This window comes from Drosophila simulans, chromosome 3R (genome assembly GCF_016746395.2).
Source record: "Drosophila simulans strain w501 chromosome 3R, Prin_Dsim_3.1, whole genome shotgun sequence".
Taxonomy (NCBI): domain Eukaryota; kingdom Metazoa; phylum Arthropoda; class Insecta; order Diptera; family Drosophilidae; genus Drosophila; species Drosophila simulans.
Window position 1 is genome coordinate 21,463,866 of NC_052523.2, and position 20,792 is coordinate 21,484,657.

Below are 20,792 nucleotides of genomic sequence, written 5' to 3' on the forward strand. Positions count from 1 at the left end.
TTATCACTTATATCTATTAAAATTAGAACAAAGCTCTCTTACCTAATACCATCAGATGATTCAGTTGCTTTTCGTTATTAGTTGGTGATTCTGAAACTAGCTCTAGAATTGACAGACAGACGGTTACGCCACAGATAAAAGCAATATCAAAGGTTGCCATTAGACGTTATTTGAGTTGCACTTAGTGGACCACTATAAATACTAGGCGAAAATCCCGTTCGTATTCAGTAACTTAAAGTTATAGACGTGTTAGCATGTTCGCAATTGCTTTCGCAGTGGTTTTGTGCCTTATGGTCTCGGTGGAAGCCAAATTCCGTAAGAAAAAAGTCCTTTAAAACAAGACCGTCCCAGTGAAGTTATGACCTGGGAAACCTAGATAATCCTTTGTGTTCCTCACAGCCGAGGATCCTAAACCCTGTAAGTACGGCGATGGCGAATGCATCATGAAGCTGTGCAACACCCTGTTCAGCGAAAACTCGGCGGAGGGCGATCCTGGTCTGAACCTGATGCAGCTGGATCCGTTGAAGGTGGACCGGATGGTCATTAGCCAGGGTGAGAGCTCCAGTCCCGTGGGCATAACCCTAACCTTCACCGACAATCTGCTGTATGGGATCAAGGACCAAAGGATCGTGAAAGTAAAGTGGGTGCAGGAATAACACCTTGTTTGGATGTGATGCAACTTGCCTTGATCTTTGCAGGGGTTTCGGAAGGGATCTCACCGCCAAGCACGAAGTGAAAATTGTCACGAAAACCTTCTCACTCGTTGGACCATATAACATCCAGGGCAAGGTACTGATTCTACCGATTAGCGGAACTGGCCAAAGTAACATGACTATGGGTGAGCTATGCAAATTGAGTTCCTAGGCTTCGAGGAACTAAGAATCCTGTCCAGTTAACGTCAGGGCAATCGTCAGTTTCTCGGGCAAGCCGCTGGTGAAGAATGGGGAGACCTACCTGGACGTCACCGATCTGAAAATAACGATGAAGCCGGAGTCCAGCCACTACCATTTCAGTAATCTCTTCAACGGGGACAAGGCGCTGGGCGACAACATGAATGTCTTCCTCAACGAAAACTCGGAGGCCATTTACAAGGAGACGGCCAAGGCAATCGACCGATCCTTTGGCAAACTTTACCTGGGCGTCGTCAAAGGTGTGTTCTCCAAACTGCCGTATGCCAAGTTTTTCGCGGATGAATCATGAGTCAACTCTTCAAAGTCCACATAAAGATACTAGATCAAGTTGTTAGCGTACTGACAGATCTAAGTTTTGAGGCTAGCAATCATCATTAGGTTTAATGGAGTTCGTGATTCGCGTTTGAAAGTGAGAACACAAGTAACTACTATTAAACCATCCCAGCTTAATAATCTGTAAGTGTTGTGTGGCAATAAAAGTTTTATATAGTTAACACATTGTAAATTGTTTATAAGTGATTCAAGGAATTCTGTAAAACACCATAAAATCATAGATCCATTTAAAACTATGAGCCATTATTAATTAGGTTACAGTGCGTGGAACTTAATAGATCAGGTTAATCCAAAAGATAAAGAGCCGCCTAAAAGTATGTGTTATTCGCGCGCGGAGATTCCGAAAGGCAGGGAATATCTGTATCTGGAAAAGGCAGTTACATTAAAAAAGCTTGATAAACAATCTTTGTTTACTTAGCCATTAATTAGATGGTGAAACGGGAATTAATGTGCGTTATGGGGAAGGCCGATCCAATTTGCATACATCGAGCAAATTGCACCCAAAACGCGATTAGGAGCGATGGGAGGATGGACGGGGTCGATGGCTGGCTGGTGGGACTGGTGGGCCCAACGGGTTCAAGTTCAAATTGGGAGTTCATTAAAGGGAATCGTAAAATAAATTCGCCGGCTATAACCAGCCACTTTGCCGGACAGGCAGCCTGCCGGTTTTGGTTTATAATCCATTTAACTGACTCAACTGCCAACGGTCTAAAGTCAAATTCTGTGTGGCTGAAACGCAAAAGCGGTTTACGGCAACAAAAACATGATACATTTCAATTGACGAAAGTGACTATATAAGTGGTAACGTCCGCGGCTAATGGATCAGTACCCGATTGCGTTCGCCGCCAGCAATTATGGAGCTAACACTCGCCCTCGTCCTGCTGCTCGGATGTGCGTCCACCTACGGACACGCTTCCGATTTACGTGAGTTGCACACACCCCTTTCCGTAATATATGTATAATGCTTACGTATACTTCTCAATCCAATTAACAGCCTCAGGCATCGAGAGGTGCGCCATCATGGACGAGCAGTGCCTGGAGAACGGAGTGAACTTCGTGCTGAGGAACTACGCCAAGAGCGGCATCAAGGAGCTGGGCTTGATCCCCCTCGATCCGCTGCACGTCAAGAAGTTCAAAATCGGACGCAATCCGCACAGTCCGGTCAACATCGATCTCAGCTTCCACGAGATGGACATCTTGGGTCTACATCAGGGTGTTGCGAAGCGAGTGAGGTGAGTGGATCCTCATTTCATTCCATGATCTCTGTGCTTACTATATTTTTCTGTTTCGTTTTAGCGGATTCACAAGTGATCTCAGCCGCTCCATCGAGCTGGTCATGGATGTTCCAGAAATTGGAGTCAGAGGACCCTACTCGGTGGACGGAAGAATACTCATTCTGCCCATCACCGGAAAGGGCAATGCCGACATCCGCCTCAGTAAGATATGCCTCCCACTGCTCTGAAATCTAAAATCTCTAATGTGCTTCTCGAATCCACAGCTAGAACAAAGGTACGTGCACTGATCAAATTCAAGCGCGTCTCCAAGGGCGATCATCAAACCTACGCCGAGGTGGTGGACATCAAGGTTGAGCTGGATCCCTCCCATGTGACCTACCATCTGGAGAATCTGTTCAACGGCCAGAAGGATCTGAGCGAGAACATGCACGCGCTCATCAACGAGAACTGGAAGGACATCTTCAATGAACTGAAGCCGGGCATTGGCGAGGCCTTCGGACTGATAGCCAAGTCGGTGCTGGACAGGATATTCGGCAAACTGCCGCTGGAACAGCTCTTTGTAGTCTAAGACCTTAGTACAAACACTTCAATTAGTCGAAGCACAAGTCGTAAATATTTATTTGACTTTCAAAATACAAATGCAAAGCAAATAGGAAATACTGGTAAGTTCCTCATACAAATAAAAAGTAGTTGCAAAATAAATTCAGGCACTAAATAATTTCTTATTACTAAAGTTGAAGTAAAATACAAATTTATAAAAGAGAAAAGCAAACTCATTTGTAGCTTTGCCAAATAAATGTGAACACATTTAAACTTACATAAATTTGTTTTCAATCTTAAAACAGGGGTAATAAATCAATTTCGTTTTGATCGATTTGACAAATATTTTTAAAAAGCTTATGATTGTATTCACGAATACAATTATGGAGTCCGCATTAATGGACAAATTTATCTTACATAATAGAAAATATAGCTTACCATGAGAAGATTAGCTTTTTTAAATTGCCCATTTGCTGTCATTTTTTTCTCGGTGTGCACAGCATTAGTTTAGCTTCTGAAGCGAGGTACACGTATGGTGTGACGAGGCGGCGATGATGGCACTTCCTCGATCTCCTCAATCTCCGCCTCCGACGCTGACTGCTCCTCCTGCATGTTCACTCCGCCAAGCTTCTGTGACCCGCAAATGGCGACAACACTGGGTGGGAAATAGGTCTCTGGATTGGCGATTAGAGCGGTAAGGAACTCATGCTGCTCCTGGGCACAACAGATCGGACCTTCCAAGTCAAATCTCTTGGCGATCAACAGCTCCTCCAAACTGATTCCACGCGCATTGGCCGCCTTTAGCTCGGCACCAGACAAAAGGATCGCCCGCTCGGTCAACGACTTGTGGCTTTCGGTCATGGCCCCCGAGTAGCGGTGCTCCAGATCCATTTCCCAGTTAAACACGTGCACACTGAGATGCGCAGCCTTGATCCAATCGCGCAGACCAATCAGCAATCTCTCCATGAGCTGAGCATGGACTATAATGAATAAAATCGTTGCAGGAATAACTGAATGGTTGCTTGAAAATCTACAGCTTACACTTGTCCGCATTGATCCCCGAGTTTCCGTTTCGATTGCGCATTTCGGGCTTTAGAAGCAGTTTGAAGTTCTCCAAATAGGATGCGGAACCCTTAAGCAACTTGTCACACTCGTCATACTTCTCGAAATCGAAGTGGCGATTCGCCTCCAAGGTGCGGCGCTGCTTGACAAGGAAGCGCTCTACTTTGGTGCACAGCACTTGCAGTTGGTAGCGCACATTTATGCTCTTTGGCATCATGCTCTTGACCGGCAAATCGAACAGATAGTCCGAGGGCATTGAGTTTTGGCGCGAGAAGCCCAAATCGGCGGTCAGGTGATCATGCAGGGATCTGAACAGATTCATCAAACGAAGCGTGGTGTTGTGCTCCAAGCTATTGTTAACAAAGAGAGCTGTTTATTACGTGGTATATTTGGGATATACTCCAGAGGACTCACCAATCGCCGTGAATACCAATCATACGCAGTTTCTCAATAGTTATGGGCTGCTTCCCGGACGCAGAGTCTTTACACTGTCGGTTCCACACATTTTCCTTCTGCAGTTGCTTTTGCTTTGGCCCGGTGACCAACACGAAGTCTGCGGCTCCGGATCGCGACTTCTTGGCCGGAGAACCTTCGATTGCAAGCTGGCGCGATCGCTTCTGAAGCTGTTGCAAGCAATCCAAACCGTGGAATTCGAGGAGTGGTGCACCCACGTCACATAACCGGAGTCTACCGAAGTTCTCCTGGATTTCGAATAAAACGCCCGATGTGCAGGTGGCACCATCTTCGTTCGAATCCTCGTGCTGACAAGTGGCTTGAATTGGATCTTCGTTTTCATTGCCTATCACCATGGAGGCCAAATGCTCCTCCATCAGCTTGAAATTGTGGTCCAGCTCCTGGTTCTCGTTGTCCTCAGGACCCATGTCACGTGCATTAAGCATTATTCCCAAGTTAAATCACACAAATCACTCGATTTTTGCCTTTTAAAACTTTATTTTTCGCCAGGTTCTATTTACCGTTTGAAATGCCTGACGCCACGCTGTCTGCGAATTCAGAAAGAGGAAGAATGATCGCGTCCAGACGCTTTGTTGTATCGATAACATATCGATCGCACATAGAAGTTTTCAATTTATGGTCACCTCAAAAGGTCATTGACCCGGGCGCATTTACAGAAATTTGAAATGCGATGCAATAATCCCCTACGAACTTTACATTTTTAACTCCTATTACACGCACTGATGTGGTGGATCACAATTAAGTCAAATTGCATGACTTAATTATATAACAACTTGCAACAATTAAGGCCATCTATTTTTAATTATCTAGTGGTTTTGTATAAAGCAAGCTAAAGCATTATTTAACAATTTGGGATTTTTCACATTTTGCTTCAATTATCATATATCTTGGCAAAAATAATGAAGTAGCAATATTTCCATATTTCCCATTTTCATTTTCAATTTGATTTTGTAATTCTGACGACAATAAGCTTCTGAATTTGCGCGCATATTTAGAATGAAGTTGGCATCCCCACTGCCAAAAATCTGGCATCTCCGTTCATGTGACATGCCTAGCGCCGACACAAACCAGTATACATTTTACATTTGTTGGTTCGTATACTGACTAATTAAACAACAACGTGACTATTTGCATTTTTTCGATTATAAATATATGTTAATAAAACTTCCGCTTCCCAGCTTCAACTATTTGAAGATTTATTGATTATTTGTTTCCAGACCGCGTGCAGTTACAACAAAATTTGGGCGCTCATCCAAATAAATATAAGTCAAACAAGCTAAGTATATCCATATATGAGATCCAAATAACCAACCGTTTAAATGGGTTTGTAGGCCTGGTACAAATTTCTTGAAAAAATTCTGAATGCCCAATCTTCAGAAGCCTCACAAAATCTCGATTTAGAGCCTATGAAACATTCTTTATTGTTGTGAAGTCAATCAATCGTTAGATCTAAGCATAACTAGTGAAAAATTCCTGAAGTTTTGCCGCACAAAGGGTATTTGCACACACAAGAGCTTCCATTATGGGCGGTTGCTATCGGGGAACCCCAGCGATTGAGTTCCACTATCTATCCTGTTGGCAATTATCCACTTTCTATAAACAAATACGACAAGAGCTGTTTTTTTTTTTTCACTTAGCCGACCACAACATCGTTAATTCTTTAATTCACAAAGCACAATGAACCAAAGGACCGCAGCAATTGAATTACAAGCTTTCTCTCGTATGGGTTCTGTGGTTTCTTTACGTTTTAGAGTTTTTATTAAAAAATTAATAATTTGTGGTTCATCGCGAGTCCCATTTTACTGTGGCTTCCTGCGGAAGGAGCAGCCTGCAAGAAAGACATAGTTTTAGTTAATTGCGAAGGAACATTGGACAGTGAGCGTTTGGAGCATACCTTCTGTCAGCTTGGCGCGTCCTCCAGTCGGCTGGCACAGAATGGTTGCGCATCCGGCGCAGACCACGACGCCCTGGGCGTGGCTGAAGACGGTGGTGATCCTGTAGCAGCCGGGGCACTTCACGTCCATGAAGTACGAGTTAGGGTGCTGGACCAGGCGCTTCAGCTTGTGCTTGCGCTTCTCCTCGGCGGGCAGAGGGTGCAGAAGATCTTTTGCTAGCTGCAAGGCGACAATAGTTTGAAAATTAGTATAAATTTATTTAATGTACATATACTATATGATTACGGCCCAGTGTGATGGATCACTTCAAGCCAAGATAACCCTTTTCAAATCTTAGTTATAAGTCGAAATTTCTTTGGCGCCAAATGTGTTGGTCCAACTTTCGTCCAATTGGAACACCAATTTTTTAATAATTAACTAAGAAGTGGCTTTCTACCAATTTAAATCATAACTACTTTGATCTTTTAAGTTCTCAATTAATAATTAATTTGAGAAATAGATAACAAAAGAACCGAATAGAATGTTATCAGGCTACTTGACGATTTTAAGCCAGCCAATTGGCACATTTTCTCTCGGTGTATCAACAAATGCAGAGCACAGACTCCAGGCAACAACAACATAAATTCGCCAATGCGTGTTCTAGGTTATGTGCAAGGATATCCGTCCATTTCACATGGCAGTGGAATCAATTCCTCGTGTAAGTCCCAAGATTCCATTCAGTTTCATTTGGCCATTTCACAACTGTTTGCAATTTCACTGGCGCACGCCATGCGTGGCTTGTATCGCACACATTCAAAGGAAGCGGGCCAGACATTTGTTTTACGGCCTTTCCGGGCCGTTATCATCGGCCCACACTCTCTCCATTCACACTGGACACTTTGGCGGTGATTAGCGCCCGCTTTTGGTTATCATTCGGTTGAGTTTTCTGTGTTTAAATTCAATTTTAACGCAATTCGGAACCCACCGGCATGTTTTTTCTTTCACAGCTAACACGGAAAAGGAAGTGGGGTAAATCGCAGCCAACTTAACTCGCCCGAGAATGCACTAAATAATGCTGAACAGCTGAGCGATGGCAACTCTGCTGCGCACGCTTTCCAATACTGGAGTGTGTGCTGTTCGCGTTCAAAATTTATTCCTGTTTTTATTCGTATATTAGGAACAAATTTTATAAAAAACAAACGCTACACAGTCGATACTAGGCATTAATACGATTTTTATTATTTAAAAGTTCGCTGACTTGAACTCTTCATTTAAATATAAAAATTCATATTATTCATCCACTGATTTTTGGTCATACTAAAATAAACATTTTTTTGGCGCCGGCTAATTGTTGCATTTATTTATCCCGTGAATAACAAACAATATATATAAAAAGATGCGATCTGTCAACGAGCCCGACCACAGCATCCCGCTTAATGAAGCCATCTACTGCTACGATATATGCACCAATGACTTTGCCTACAACCTAATCGCAGTGGCCTTCAGGAAGCACTTGAGTCTGCTGCTCGTTGGACTGCCGGTGGGTTTCCAAGCATAAGACCAGTGAAGGTTTTGAATGGTTAACTCTTAATCCGCAGGAGGAGAGCGGCGAGTTCGGGTACACACATCTGCAGGACATGGACCTGGGCGAAAAGGAACCGCGGAGCGTGAGCGCACTGGCCTTCTCGCCGGACACTTCGCTCAACTGCACGCCCAACAATGTAACTTTGTGCGCGGCTAACGGCAGCCAGCTCAAACTATACCGCACCGATCTGGGCCAGTTCAGCACGCTCCAGGTGCTCCGCGGGCATGGGGACTACGTCAACGATGTGTCCTGGGTTTGCGAGGGCGAACTGCTGGCATCCGTTAGCGATGACTTCACCTGCAGATTCTGGACGACGACAGGCGCCGGGGAGAATGTCATAACCTTTGGCCTGTCCTCCGCTGGAATGTCCGTCAAGAGTCACCCCGAGGATCCCAACAAGGTTCTTGTGGCGGAAAAGAAGGGTGTGCTTGCTACTATCAGTGTTTAGCCCACGGTGTAACTAAGGAAACTCCTTGCAGGCATCATTCATCTATACAATGTGACGCTCAAGCAGACAGTCATCTCCGTGGAGTCGCCCAAATTCCCCCTGATGTCGGCAGACTGGGCCCACAGCAACAGGCTCTTCATCACCTCGCTGGCCGGCGGGGATGTGGTCACCTGGGACCTGAACCGACCCTATGTGCCCGCGGACGTCAAGCAGGTCCACGAGGATTGCGGCCGAGTGGTACGCTTCGCTCCAGGCAGCTCCGAGATGGTCATCGCCATGGTCATCGGGCTGACTCTTAAGGTGTTCGCGGCCAAGTCGACCGTTCCTCTGCTGGAGGCCTCCCTGAAATCCTATGGTGGAATGGCCTGGCACCAGCGATTACCGTACATTAGTGCCGTCTCCGATAGGAAACTCCTCTTCTGGAAAGTGCAAATGAAGTAATTTATATAAAATTCTCTGAATAATAAACAAAAGAATATAAAAAGTATATAAAAAAATATTAATAGGAATAATCATTGATTTACACACTATTTCTATATTTATATTACATTATTTCGTTAAACTATCATGGGTTTTATATTATTCTTCAACAGTCTTTAATTTGTTATTTAAATCCATTTTTATTTGTTAGTTCGATAAAAAATCGTAGCAATTGATAGTTGCTGTAAAAACATCGGTGACGCGATATATTCGCGCCCATCGATGTCAACGCGTAGTCATCGTTTTTTGTTCCAGCACTAAGTTTGCACATATTTTATTGGTTTCCGTGCTGTTCAGCTTAAGTTTTAATTGGAATTTAGTGATATTTACGTTCTAATCTGCACCGCAAACGAGTGCAGTTTGTTGCGACTGGAATTGCCCATCCGAATCTGCGTGATTTTCCGGACGGGGCACTTAACCGTTCGAGGATTCCGCGTCGATCGGATGACGAGTGAAGAAGAATCTAACGCGAAGCACATTTTTGCGAGTTCTCGTCCACTGCGAATTGGACGTGTTTAAAAGAGTACAGATATGTTTACAACGCGAAAAGAAGTGGACGCACACGTCCACAAAATGTTGGGAAAACTTCAGCCGGGACGAGAGGTAAATAAACAGCCAAAGTGTGCATCGGAATTTCCAAAAAGGAAATCATTGCGAAATCTTCAGGCGCCGCCATTGAAAGCGCACCTTTGTGTGCGTGCGGCGTCTGCGTGGGCTTGTGTGTGTGAGTCGGCGTCACTTGGCCGTCGTTTTTTGTGATTGAATAGGAAATTGCGCGCTTTTCTTTCAACTGCTGAATTTCGTATACTTGCCAAATGCAACGCTTTTCTCGCAGCTGCATGGCTTTCCCCTTCTCTTTGTAAATCAAATTAGATATTTGAGGTTATGTGTACCATATCAATCCGCTACAGTGAGCGCTGAATATGTTAGACCGCCAAAAATAATTCGAGTTTCCATTGTGGATTTGAATTATTTTTGGCGGTCTAACGTAGCTCTTTCTAAATAATAAAGTTTAAGCACGCAATAAGTCAAATCTTATAAAGTTATTCAAATCCAGGTATAAGTGAACAATTATCAAACGAACTAATGTATATTAGTTATAAATGTATATTAGTTAATAAAATGTATATTGTAGCGCGATATCAAAGGCTTGGCTGTAGCTCGAATGTACATGAAAGTGCAGGAATACCCAAAAGCCATCGAGTATTTGAACGGCTATCTCCGGGTGAGGGACGACGCAGTAGGCCATAACATGATTGGCACTTGCTACAGTAGGCTGAACCCGCCCAATGTGACAGAGGCACTGCAGCACTACCAACGTTCCATTCAAATGGATCCGCGTCAGTCAGAGGTTGTCATTGACGCCTGCGAACTTCTGTTGAAGGAGAACAACGCATCAAACACGGAGTGCGCCAAGTACTGGTTGGATCAGGCAAATAGCCTTGACTTAAGCGGCAACAAGCAAGTCTTCAATCTGCGAATGCGTGTAAATCTCGCGGACAGTAACGGCAAGGATGAGAGCAGTCGCGAAGACGGCGAGCACAATACCCTCGAGATTCTTATGTACAAGGAACTGCAGGCACGTCCCCAGGATGTTAATATACGCATACAACTGCTGCGCAGCTATGTTGAAAAAATGAAAATAGACCAGGCCTTCAACTATGCTCTCAAAACGGAACTGGAGTCCAAAAACTGCACGAGCCAGTCGACCGAATGGTACGAGCAGATCTGGATGGTCCTTTTCAAGATGGAAGTGGCCAAGGATGTGAAGAAGAACTGGCGATTTTGGCACTTCGCCTTGCACACTCTCGATCGTCTCGTGCAGCTAAGCCTGGAGGGCAGTGGACTGGCAGACAGCAGCAAGCAGTTGTTTAGACTTGATCAATATCTATTCAAGTTTAGCACTTCGATAGAGAGGTCAGGCGACGATCCGCAGCGGGATCTCCACCAGGCCTGTGTTGACCACTTTACCGGCCAGCTTCTGCTTCACGCGGTGACACTGATTTTCAAACGTGAGGTGCTGGCAAATAAAAACAAATGGATGAGCACGCTTCGCTCCGCTTTGCCACTTATGCTGCTTGGTTACCAGGTGCGACCGATCGAAGATTTGAGTACCAAACAATGGATAAAGCACTGCGACGCGGAACAGAAGCAGTTGATACAGATGTGGCGCCCGCAGGGCGCTTTTCGATGTGCCCAGCTTGGACGAACCATTTTGGGCTGCTTGGACCGGTCACAAATGGAAATTAAAAACGATAGGGAAAATGCCGACTTTGATGAGAATAAAAATTCGGGAAACTCTATGCCTGGATTATTTAGCGACTCTGAAGAGCTGTTGTCCAGCGCTCATCAGCAATGCTTGGACAAGAGCTGGCGGAGTCAACTTTACCAACAGCTCTTTACCCACACCGAACACAAACTAAAGGATACGTCTTCGCATCTGGTGCGGAACCAGCGTCTGCAGCTGCCTCTTTTTGAGTGGCCCAATCTGGCGCATATCGAGGACTACGAACTGCAAGCGTTGGTGCTGCCGCCACACTCCTTAGCCCAACATGTCTACCTGGCGCTGGGCACCGACCCGAACAAACTTGGAGATGCGCAACGCGTGGTCTTTTATGAGGGTTTCCAACGGGATGTTAAGCAGAATCTAAACTACTGTGGGCAAGATTCAATCAGCCAGGTAGATGTAGACCTCTACCTCTATGCCACAACCATTCAGACCAGACGGAAATTGCAAATCCAGCGTGAAGTATATGACTCCTCCAATTTGGGAAACCGCAATGCTGCCGCCCGGCCGCATATGATGCCATTTGCCAATCTGGTGGGTCAACTAAGCGCACCGGAGCAAAGTAACTGGTGGGATCTGGTGGTGCGACTTAACTCAAACCAGCTTATCACTGAAGGTAATCGCGCCGAGCAACGAGCTCAACTACAACATGGATTGGAAGCGGTGCGTGGCGTTAATGGCCCCAAAGCAGATGCCATCATCATTTTTCAGTTGGGAAAGATTTTGAATTCCCGACCGGATCGTTCTTCTCTAGAAACACGTATCGATACCCTGTACAGGCAAGGATTTTCAATTTTACGCCACCAGCACACTCAGCAGATGGAATCCTATGTCCGCGTCTTTAAGTACGGATCCGCCGGCTCAACGGCAGCATGGCAAGATCTTCAGTCGTTGGCTGAGGAAGCCGTCACCTATTTTAGCGAGAAAATGTTTAGGATAGGAGAGTATGAGCAGTTTTTGGACGAGGTCCGGGGACTTAATCTGCCCATGGCCTACTTTTTGCAATCGGAGGCGTGTCATCATCTTGAGGAATCTTCCAAGCTGCCTCGAACTGCCCGAGATCGTTACTCTGAGCGGAGACGTGAATTTCTGCAGAAAACGCAAAAGTTAATCAAAAATGATGATAAGCACCCACTCATAGCGGCCATGCATAGACAGGACCGCAATAGTCGGGGTATCGATAATAGCTTCGGTAGTCCGGATATGCATAACAATTCATCCGCCTACGAGGATGCGGAAGATGACTTCTATTCCCATGCAGCCTTCCCTGCCAATCGATCACGTCGTCATATAGAAGTCACCCCAGTCACTCCCATTGTTGTTGCACAACCGAATCAGGAGATGGAGCAGGCTGTGAAGCAGATCAACAAGTCACTGTGTGTGCTCAAGGACGATGTGAGTGTGGGAATGGAAGCCATGAGACAGGATATCAAAGTTCTTACTGAGAAGTTAACTGGGCTGGAGGATTTGCTTAAGAAGATCAAGATCAGCAGTCGAGACACGCCTACACGGGACGTTGATCCCGCGGCTGCCTTAGGTCTGGACGACCTCTTCATAATTGAGGATGCACTAGCTGAGCATCAGCAGCAACAAAATCAGCAGCAGCAGAGCCACAACCAAGGTGCAGTCCACCCAGTCGTTCCAAATCCATATGCTTGTGGCTTCTACAACGGGGTGCCAAACACGCCATCCGCCCAAGAGCGCTTTCTGCAGGGACCATACGGAAGTCCCATGTTTAACCAAAACCAGATGTACAATTACTACGCTGCTCAAGCTCAGGCTCAAGCCCAAGCGCAGTTCTTGCGGACTCCTCCAGCTCCAGGATCAATTCCACCCCCCAATATGTTTGGTAAGCACACGTTTTAAATTTGATTTGAATGAATTACTAATGTTTAATTCTACGCAGGTCCACGAAATCCAAACTTTGGCTTGCCCAGTATGTTTCCCCCGCCGACCGTGCCTTCGGTAGCACCTTACATTGACGCCATGGGCAACTTTACCCAGCCTCCGCCAAGTCTGATACCTCCTCCCGCTCAGCCAGCAGCGCCTCCAGCTCCCTTGAATATTCTTGAGTCCAAGCCTGTGGTTGCACTGCCAACTCCAGGATTCTTCAATACGACAACGCCGGTCTTTGGAGCTTCGCCCATTCAAGTTCCGCAGTCGAAACCATTAACTGTTCCAACGGTGCCAGTACCTAGTACTGCTCCTGCTCCACCAAGTGCTGCAACTGTGAATCCAGCGGCAACAACTGCTGCTCCGCCTCCTGTTCATATACCTCAAGTGGCTCCTTCTGTTCCTGCACAGGCACCTGCACCCGCCCCTGTTAGTGTGCCGTCTTTGTTCAACCGTGCGTTGAACAATCAGCCCGTGGAAAAGGAGCCGCCAGCCAATGTGGTCATAACCAGTTCAGATCCGTTGCCGAAACCCACGACTGCCAGTGTTCAGCCCACTTTAAGTGTGACCATCCCAGCACAGCATATCAAGCCAAGTTTGGTTCAGGCACCGGAACAGCCGGCACAACCGGCACAGCCATCGGTGTCAGCAGTAGGATCGTTCAGCTTTAACTTTGGCAGTAAGTCCTCTGAAAGTCCTTTTTCGTTCAAGACACAGGTGGCTAAGGCAGCAGCCGAAAAACAAAAGGAACAGGAGGAAGCTGAGCAAAACCAAAGTGATCAAACTGATCTCAACAAAACTCTGCCACAAGATACTTCAGCAGATGATTACGATCCTCGTCCCGATTTCAAGCCCATTATCCCACTGCCCGATGAAGTGGTGGTTCGAACCGGCGAGGAGGGCGAGGAGATCAAGTTTACCAGCCGAGCCAAGCTCTTTCGATATGCTGACAAGGAGTGGAAGGAGCGCGGTACAGGGGTGATCAAAATTTTATGCGACAAAGCCACCGGCGTTTCTCGAGTCTTGATGCGTCGTGATCAAACTCACAAAGTGTGTGCTAATCACACAATCACTGCAGACATTACGATAAATGTTGCTAACCAGGACAAGGATAAGAAATCCCTTCTGTGGGCGGCAAATGACTTTGCGGATGAGCAAGTTACATTGGAGAGATTCCTGGTGCGTTTCAAAACAGGGGAGTTGGCTGAAGAGTTCAGGGTGGCTTTTACAGACGCAAGCGAGGCCGCCAAGTCGAAGGAAACCGTGAAACCGACGGTAAACACAGCGGAACTTCCAAAGAGCGAGAAAGGTTCAACTGCGAAAGCTCCAGCGGCATTTAGTTTATCCAAGAGCTTTGTAACAAGCACCCCCGCAGCCAATTCGCTAACCAGTAAGCCTCAGGAGCAAACGAAAACTCAGCCTATACCGGACCCACCAGCAACAGCAGCTAAGTCACTGTTTGGAACCTTGTCAGGGGTCAGTGCTGCTCCTGCAACATCTGCGCCATCCTCTGCCACACCATTTGCCAGCTTTAGCTTCACGCCGAATGGGACATCAGGATTTGGCACTTCCACCGCCTCTCCTTTCGGAAACCTTTCCTTTGGTACCGCTTCTGCGGTGGGCAGCGGCAACAACACTACCCTCTTCACCACGGCTTTAATCAAGGACAATACAGTTCAAGGCGAGACGCCTCAGCAGGAGCCACAATTAAACAAGTCAAACTCCTCGGATGCTGAGGAGGAGTATGTGCCCACGGCTCAGTTCGTGCCTGTTATTGCTCTGCCCGATATAGTAGAAGTGGTCACCGGCGAAGAGAATGAGGATGTGCTCTTCGAGCATCGTGCCAAGCTTCTGCGTTGGGATAAGGAAGCGAATGAGTGGAAGGAGCGCGGTCTTGGTAATATGAAGCTCCTTCGGGATCGCACTGATCCCAACAAGGTTCGCCTGCTTATGAGGCGCGAGCAGGTCCATAAGCTGTGCTGCAATCAGCGACTGTTGCCCGAGACCAAGTTCACTTATGCAACGAACTGTAAGGCGGCCGTCACATGGGGTGCTCAGGATTATTCCGATGAGGAGTTAACCACCGCATTGCTCGCTGTGCGATTTAAGACGCAAGACGTTTGTCAGCAATTCTTCGAGGCTGTGCAAAAGGCTCAACAAAGTATTGGAAAGGAACCTAAAAAGGAGGTTTCTTCTGCCGCTGGAGAAAAGGAGAAGCCAATGAAGGGCTTTGGAGACGCCTTTAAGCCTAAGGCAGGCAGTTGGAACTGTCAAGCCTGCTATACCAGCAATGGCCAGGAACAGCTCTACTGCCTAGCCTGCCAGGAGCCCAAAGATGCCACTGTTCCCCCCAAGCAATCGGGGTTGGACCAAGGGAACGCGTTAAATCTTACCACTAGCTCCTCAAACAAGTTTTCGTTTGGCTTTGCCCCCTCAGCAGCTCTTCCCGCCACAGGTGGATTTAGCTTCGGTGGCGCCACACAGTCAAAGGAGAAGCCAGCAGCAGCGGTTGTGACAGCCTCGGTTTCGGCACCTACGTCAGTTGCGCCTGTTCAAACGGCAGCCCTTGGCTTTGGAAAGGCTTCAATGACTTCTGGATTCGGGGACGCCTTCAAACCTGCAGTCGGTAGTTGGTCATGTAGCGCATGCTATGTGAGCAATCCCGGAAAGTCTCTTTACTGCAGCGCCTGTGAAGCGCCCAAGGACGACACGGTACCAAAGAAGGAGAACTCACTAGGATCGGGACTTAATCTGCCAGCTACCTCCAAGTTTAGCTTTGGTTTCGGAGCCGCAGCGGCTAGTAACAAAGATCAGACTGCCGATGGCGCCACCTTCAAGTTCGCGGCTCCTGCAGTGCCTGCAGCTGTTGCTCCGACTACCTCAATTGGATCCAGCAGCTTCAGCTTCTCCATGACCAAGCCCAAGCCCGACCACCAGCAGCCAAAGAGTCCAGCAGCTAAGGAGGATGAAGATAACGATTCGCACGAGGTGGAGGAGGAGGAGAACAACACTTACTTTTCACCAGTAATCCCATTGCCCGATAAGGTACAATTATTTAATGCCAAAAAACCATATTTGTTTTGTTATTTAACAAATGTGTATTTCAGATCGATGTGAAAACAGGAGAGGAGGACGAGGAGCTATTGTATGTGCATAAGGCCAAGTTGTACCGCCTAGACGGGGCCGATTGGAAGGAGCGCGGCTTGGGGGATGTGAAGATCCTGCGCCATAGGCAGACCAAAAAGCTGCGCGTGGTCATGCGTCGAGAGCAGGTGTTCAAGATCTGTCTTAACCATGTGCTCAACGAGAATGTGGTGTACAGGGAAAAGACTGAAACGTCGTGGATGTTTGCTGTATACGATTTTAGCGAGGGTGAGAGTGTCCTTGAGCGATTTACGTTGCGTTTCAAAAACAAGGAGGTGGCACAAGGATTTAACAAAGCGATCAAAAATGCCCTTAATGGAACCGCAAAGGCGATAGAAGATATCCCAAATTCAATAGTCGGCTCCGCTTCCCAATCGACGGAAGCGACTAAAACAAATGAACCGTCCCAAGAAAATGATGGGGCGGCTAAGAGCAGAGGAGGCGAACCGGATGTACTTGTTGTTGGCAAACCCTCTTCTGTAAGGCCAGCCACACACGAAGTAATCCCTCCACTTCCCATGACCCTTCCCCTACTGACACTCCCCCAGCCATTGGCCAAGCCTAACGATTACCAAACACCTGCCACCATATTGTTCAAAGGCAGTTCGCTGAGCAAAAGTACCTCTTCGTCTTCTGAGGCAAGCAAAACGCCTAGTTCGGCATTCATTTTCGGTAGCACGGGTATGTATGAATTGACGTTGATCTCTAGATGAAAGGATCTTACCGCTTGTTATGTTCACTTCAGATAAATCGGAGCCTGGAAAGGATGCCAGCCCATTGGCTAATCTTCAAAAACTAGCATCAGGCGAAGGACAAGGAAACGTTCTGGGATCTATATTCTGTAGCGGCTTGTCAAACGAAAAATCGACTGACGATTCTGTCAAGTTTGTTTTCGGAGGTGGAAATAAAGCGGCTGAGCAACAGAAGAAAGATTCATCAGAGTTTGCCTTTGGAGGCACTAAAGCGGATTCCCAATCACCAGCGACCCAAGAAGCACCGAAGTTGGCCTTCGGTGGAAAGGCCGCACCAGTGTTCGGAGACTCCAATCCCTTTGGAGGTCTCAAGGTTAATTTGCAAAAATCAGATGGCAAGGAAGCACCGAAATCTATTTTTGGCGGGTCCAACATCTTTGGAGTACCCAAAACTGAAACCCAGTCACCTGCTAGAGACTTCGTGTTTGGCAGTGCACCCGCTTTTGGACAAAAGCCAATCGTCTCATTTACAGACATGGCCAAACAAGCAGCCGTAAAAAATGAAAAACAAGAGGACATTACCTCGAATAAAACCACTGATCTAGAAGCGGGAGGCAAGGACAAGAAGGAAGTGGTGCCGGAGACTACCAGCACGTTTGCCGATTTGGCAAGCAATCCGGGCGGCACTTTTGCTGACTTAGCGAACAAGACTGGCAATGACTTTGCCAACCTGTCGGCCAATAGCCAGGGCAGTGTCGTGGGATTCAACAAGTCCGCCGGGGGCGGCTTTTATAACCTCACGCATCAGAACGCTTTCAAAAACTTCCAATCTTCGCCGCAAGCCAAAGAAGACTGCGATGATGATGGCGACGCCACCACTGATGACAACTACGATCCGCACTATGATGCCATTGTTGAGCTGCCGGATGAGATAATTGTCACCACGGGAGAGGAGAACGAGACTAAGCTGTATGGCGAGCGGGCGAAGCTTTATCGCTATGACGCCGAATCGAAACAATGGAAGGAGCGAGGTAAGCTGTAGTAATAGTCGCTTTTTTAATCACTAAAAGTTTATAAATACATAAAAAAAAATTAAGGTGTCGGTGAGATAAAGGTGCTGGAGCACCCGGAGCTGCAGACATTCCGACTGATCATGCGGCAGGAGCAGATCCACAAGCTGATTCTTAACATGAATATCTCCGCCTCCCTGCAAATCGATTACATGATAGATCAAAAGAAGAGCTTCCTGTGGGCCGGCTACAACTACGCTGTGGACGCCGAGGGTAAAGTGGACACCGAGGGCGTCCTGGAACGCCTTGCCTGTCGATTCGCCAAGGAGGAGATCGCCGATGAGTTCCTCAACACGGTCAATTCGTGCATAGAACGAGCAAAGGCCTTACAAGGTGATGAGGAGGACAAGAATGACGACGCGCTGGAGGAGCAGGCGAGCTCATAAGCAAACCGGATCTAAATATATGTAGCATGTCTAGGATTGTGTTAGAATATTCATCCAAAACAGTAGCGACAATGGCTATTTCACATTTTCCTAATAAAATTTCGATAAACATTAATACAATATTTTAAATAAATTTGACTATTAAATCCGATAAAGCAATCGATATATTAGAGAGGAGACAAATTCGGAAGTACAACCAAGGAAACTGGCGAAGTTTTTATAAATTAAATGTACCTTAATTTATTTTTAAAATATTGACAGTGGATTAACTAAGTACATTAAAAATCTAAAACTAACAATTACCTTTCGCGATAATCGCCTAACTCCCGATATTTCCATCCCCAGCCGATAGTTTGACAGCCCTGCCACTGAGAGAGCATAATGACGTGGTGAACTCTGTGTGAAAAAAGAACAATAAATTGCCGACAAATCTCTGGTGTAATTAAATTAGTTACAGCATAAAAACGCACTACACTGTGGTCAGAACTTCACGAATATCGAATACTGGCAAGCAGGGTCTGCAAATAGCAATCTCAGTAAACTGACAGTCGAACCAGCCCTACAACAAGGAGAAAGAAGAAGAAGGCGACGACGGGCGGTGCAGAATATGAATTAGAGAATAATTAGCGATTGAAGCGCGCCTAGTTTGCCAGTTGGCCCATTTCGTGTTTTGTTAGCCCCTTTCCGGCAGCCCCTGTCCCCGTCCCGGAAAATTACCCAAATCCCGAATCGATACACGTGTGCAGCGAGAACGACGACAGCGTCAAAGTCAACAATAAAAGTCCAGGGCCGGAGATTAATGAGAGACTACCGACGACGACCATGATGAACGAGGACAGCAGTGCTGCCGGCGGCGGCGGGGTTAAGAAGTTCTTTCAGCGCCTCTCACAGGTAAGTGATTGTGGAATGCTCGTACTTGTCGGGAACTAACCCGCATCCTTTGCTTCCACAGACCTACCAATCCACCTTAGACCGTAGCACACCGCACACACGAATGCGCTGGGTGTTCGCCGGCTTTCTGCTCCTGCTCTTTGTACTGCGCATCTTCATCTATCAAGGCTGGTACATCGTGTGCTATGCGCTTGGCATTTACCACTTGAACCTGTTTATCGCTTTTTTAACGCCCAAGATCGACCCGGAGTTCGATCCGTATTCGCAGGACGACGAGGACGAGGGACCCAATCTGCCAACGCGCAGCAACGAAGAGTTCCGGCCGTTCATTCGCCGCCTGCCGGAGTTCAAGTTCTGGCTGTCGGTGGCGAAAAGCACGCTCATCGGTCTGATATGTACGTTCTTCGATTTCTTCAACGTGCCGGTGTTCTGGCCCATCCTGGTTATGTACTTCATCACGCTCTTCTGCATCACGATGAAGCGCCAGATCAAGCATATGATCAAGTACAAGTACTTGCCGTTTACCCGCAATAAGCCGCGCTACCAGCGGGTCAACGACCTGGCGGGTTCTGGACCCGGCTCCGTGGCGGGCAACTCAAAGTGACAATTAGCCGCACAGACGTCAGACACGCGGGCGACGGCAGCGGGAACGGGTGATCCTTCAAACGCCTCTTCTGCAGCTGCAACGCCACCATTACCAACTAGCGACAGCGCAGCGACCAAGGATGTGGGGTCGCCAACAGCATCGTCCATCAAACCACCGCAGATCATTGCCATTGAGGACTACTAGAGAAAGCTACCGAAAGCAGCCCGGAATGGGAACCAGCAGCATAACATCAACCAGAACCAAGCTTATAATATGATTTTCCTTTTCGGTTTGTGTAGCATTTTTCGTTTCACTGTTGAGTTGTCGTACGGCGTCTTGTGCAAAATACCTTGTTTATTGTTTAATCTAACTGCTTGTTTAAATTTATATTTATTTACAACGCTTTCAATCTATTGTAAATCCCAAACGATACCGAAATACTGCAGATCAGCTCTAATTTAGTTATTCATCCTAAACCTAACGATAATTTAATAACTCTTCTATCCAAAAAGTAGACTTACTGTATTTGAATCCAATTATTTTTGATTATCATGCTTAGATGCTATAAAAATATGCCTAAATATATATACAAACATATATATATATATATTTTGCATTATGATTATACAATTTTTGTTAGCCTTAACTATACAAAATGTTAAAAAAAAAGGCGAATTGAAAACTGAAACTATAGGAAGTGTACACTGGGTGCGTCTTATGAATAAAGAAAGACAAAAGAAAACCAAATAATTTATCGTTGCATTTTGAACCATTTGAAAAAAGGGTGAAAAAAAGGCTTTCGTGGCGTGGTTTTTGTGTTTATCTAATCGCTGCCACATGTAATTTGCTGTTCGATTTCAAGATACAAAACCAATTTCGATTAGGTCAATGCGTGAAATTG

General features: G+C 46.5%; 6 protein-coding genes and 1 long non-coding RNA gene across 7 annotated transcripts; 4 read left to right on the forward strand and 3 right to left on the reverse strand.

Annotated features, from left to right (window-relative positions):
• The first annotated feature begins 184 nt into the window (after window positions 1-184).
• On the forward strand, window positions 185-1,647 carry LOC6729566 (protein takeout). The gene is made up of 4 exons (XM_016177516.3): window positions 185-315; window positions 400-640; window positions 699-838; window positions 893-1,647. The coding sequence occupies exons 1-4, from the start codon at window positions 255-257 to the stop codon at window positions 1,198-1,200; spliced, it is 750 nt and encodes a 249-aa protein (XP_016036230.1). The 5' UTR covers window positions 185-254; the 3' UTR covers window positions 1,201-1,647.
• A 407-nt stretch (window positions 1,648-2,054) lies between these two features.
• Window positions 2,055-3,159, forward strand: LOC6729567 (protein takeout). The gene is made up of 4 exons (XM_002104839.4): window positions 2,055-2,168; window positions 2,239-2,476; window positions 2,541-2,680; window positions 2,743-3,159. The coding sequence occupies exons 1-4, from the start codon at window positions 2,099-2,101 to the stop codon at window positions 3,045-3,047; spliced, it is 753 nt and encodes a 250-aa protein (XP_002104875.1). The 5' UTR covers window positions 2,055-2,098; the 3' UTR covers window positions 3,048-3,159.
• Window positions 3,070-5,118, reverse strand: LOC6729568 (protein bag-of-marbles). The gene is made up of 3 exons (XM_002104840.4): window positions 4,496-5,118; window positions 4,061-4,431; window positions 3,070-3,999 (listed from the first exon to the last, which is right to left on the reverse strand). Exons 1-3 carry the CDS (start codon window positions 4,978-4,980, stop codon window positions 3,527-3,529), a joined length of 1,329 nt encoding a protein of 442 aa, XP_002104876.1. The 5' UTR covers window positions 4,981-5,118; the 3' UTR covers window positions 3,070-3,526.
• Window positions 5,119-6,276: 1,158 nt separating this feature from the next.
• LOC6729569 (40S ribosomal protein S27) lies at window positions 6,277-7,547 on the reverse strand. Its single transcript, XM_002104841.4, has 3 exons — window positions 7,415-7,547; window positions 6,450-6,669; window positions 6,277-6,383 (listed from the first exon to the last, which is right to left on the reverse strand). The coding sequence occupies exons 1-3, from the start codon at window positions 7,418-7,420 to the stop codon at window positions 6,355-6,357; spliced, it is 255 nt and encodes an 84-aa protein (XP_002104877.1). The 5' UTR covers window positions 7,421-7,547; the 3' UTR covers window positions 6,277-6,354.
• A 211-nt stretch (window positions 7,548-7,758) lies between these two features.
• On the reverse strand, window positions 7,759-9,113 carry LOC120285029. The gene is made up of 2 exons (XR_005544273.2): window positions 9,011-9,113; window positions 7,759-8,881 (listed from the first exon to the last, which is right to left on the reverse strand). It is a non-coding gene; the product is annotated as an uncharacterized LOC120285029 (long non-coding RNA).
• A 28-nt stretch (window positions 9,114-9,141) lies between these two features.
• Window positions 9,142-18,529, forward strand: LOC6729571 (E3 SUMO-protein ligase RanBP2). Its single transcript, XM_016177517.3, has 6 exons — window positions 9,142-9,545; window positions 10,078-13,078; window positions 13,136-16,167; window positions 16,230-16,947; window positions 17,012-17,989; window positions 18,056-18,529. The coding sequence occupies exons 1-6, from the start codon at window positions 9,474-9,476 to the stop codon at window positions 18,412-18,414; spliced, it is 8,160 nt and encodes a 2,719-aa protein (XP_016036231.1). The 5' UTR covers window positions 9,142-9,473; the 3' UTR covers window positions 18,415-18,529.
• Window positions 18,530-18,735: 206 nt separating this feature from the next.
• LOC6729572 (protein RER1) lies at window positions 18,736-20,641 on the forward strand. Its single transcript, XM_002104844.4, has 2 exons — window positions 18,736-19,305; window positions 19,367-20,641. The coding sequence occupies exons 1-2, from the start codon at window positions 19,237-19,239 to the stop codon at window positions 19,907-19,909; spliced, it is 612 nt and encodes a 203-aa protein (XP_002104880.1). The 5' UTR covers window positions 18,736-19,236; the 3' UTR covers window positions 19,910-20,641.
• The last annotated feature ends 151 nt before the right edge of the window (window positions 20,642-20,792 follow it).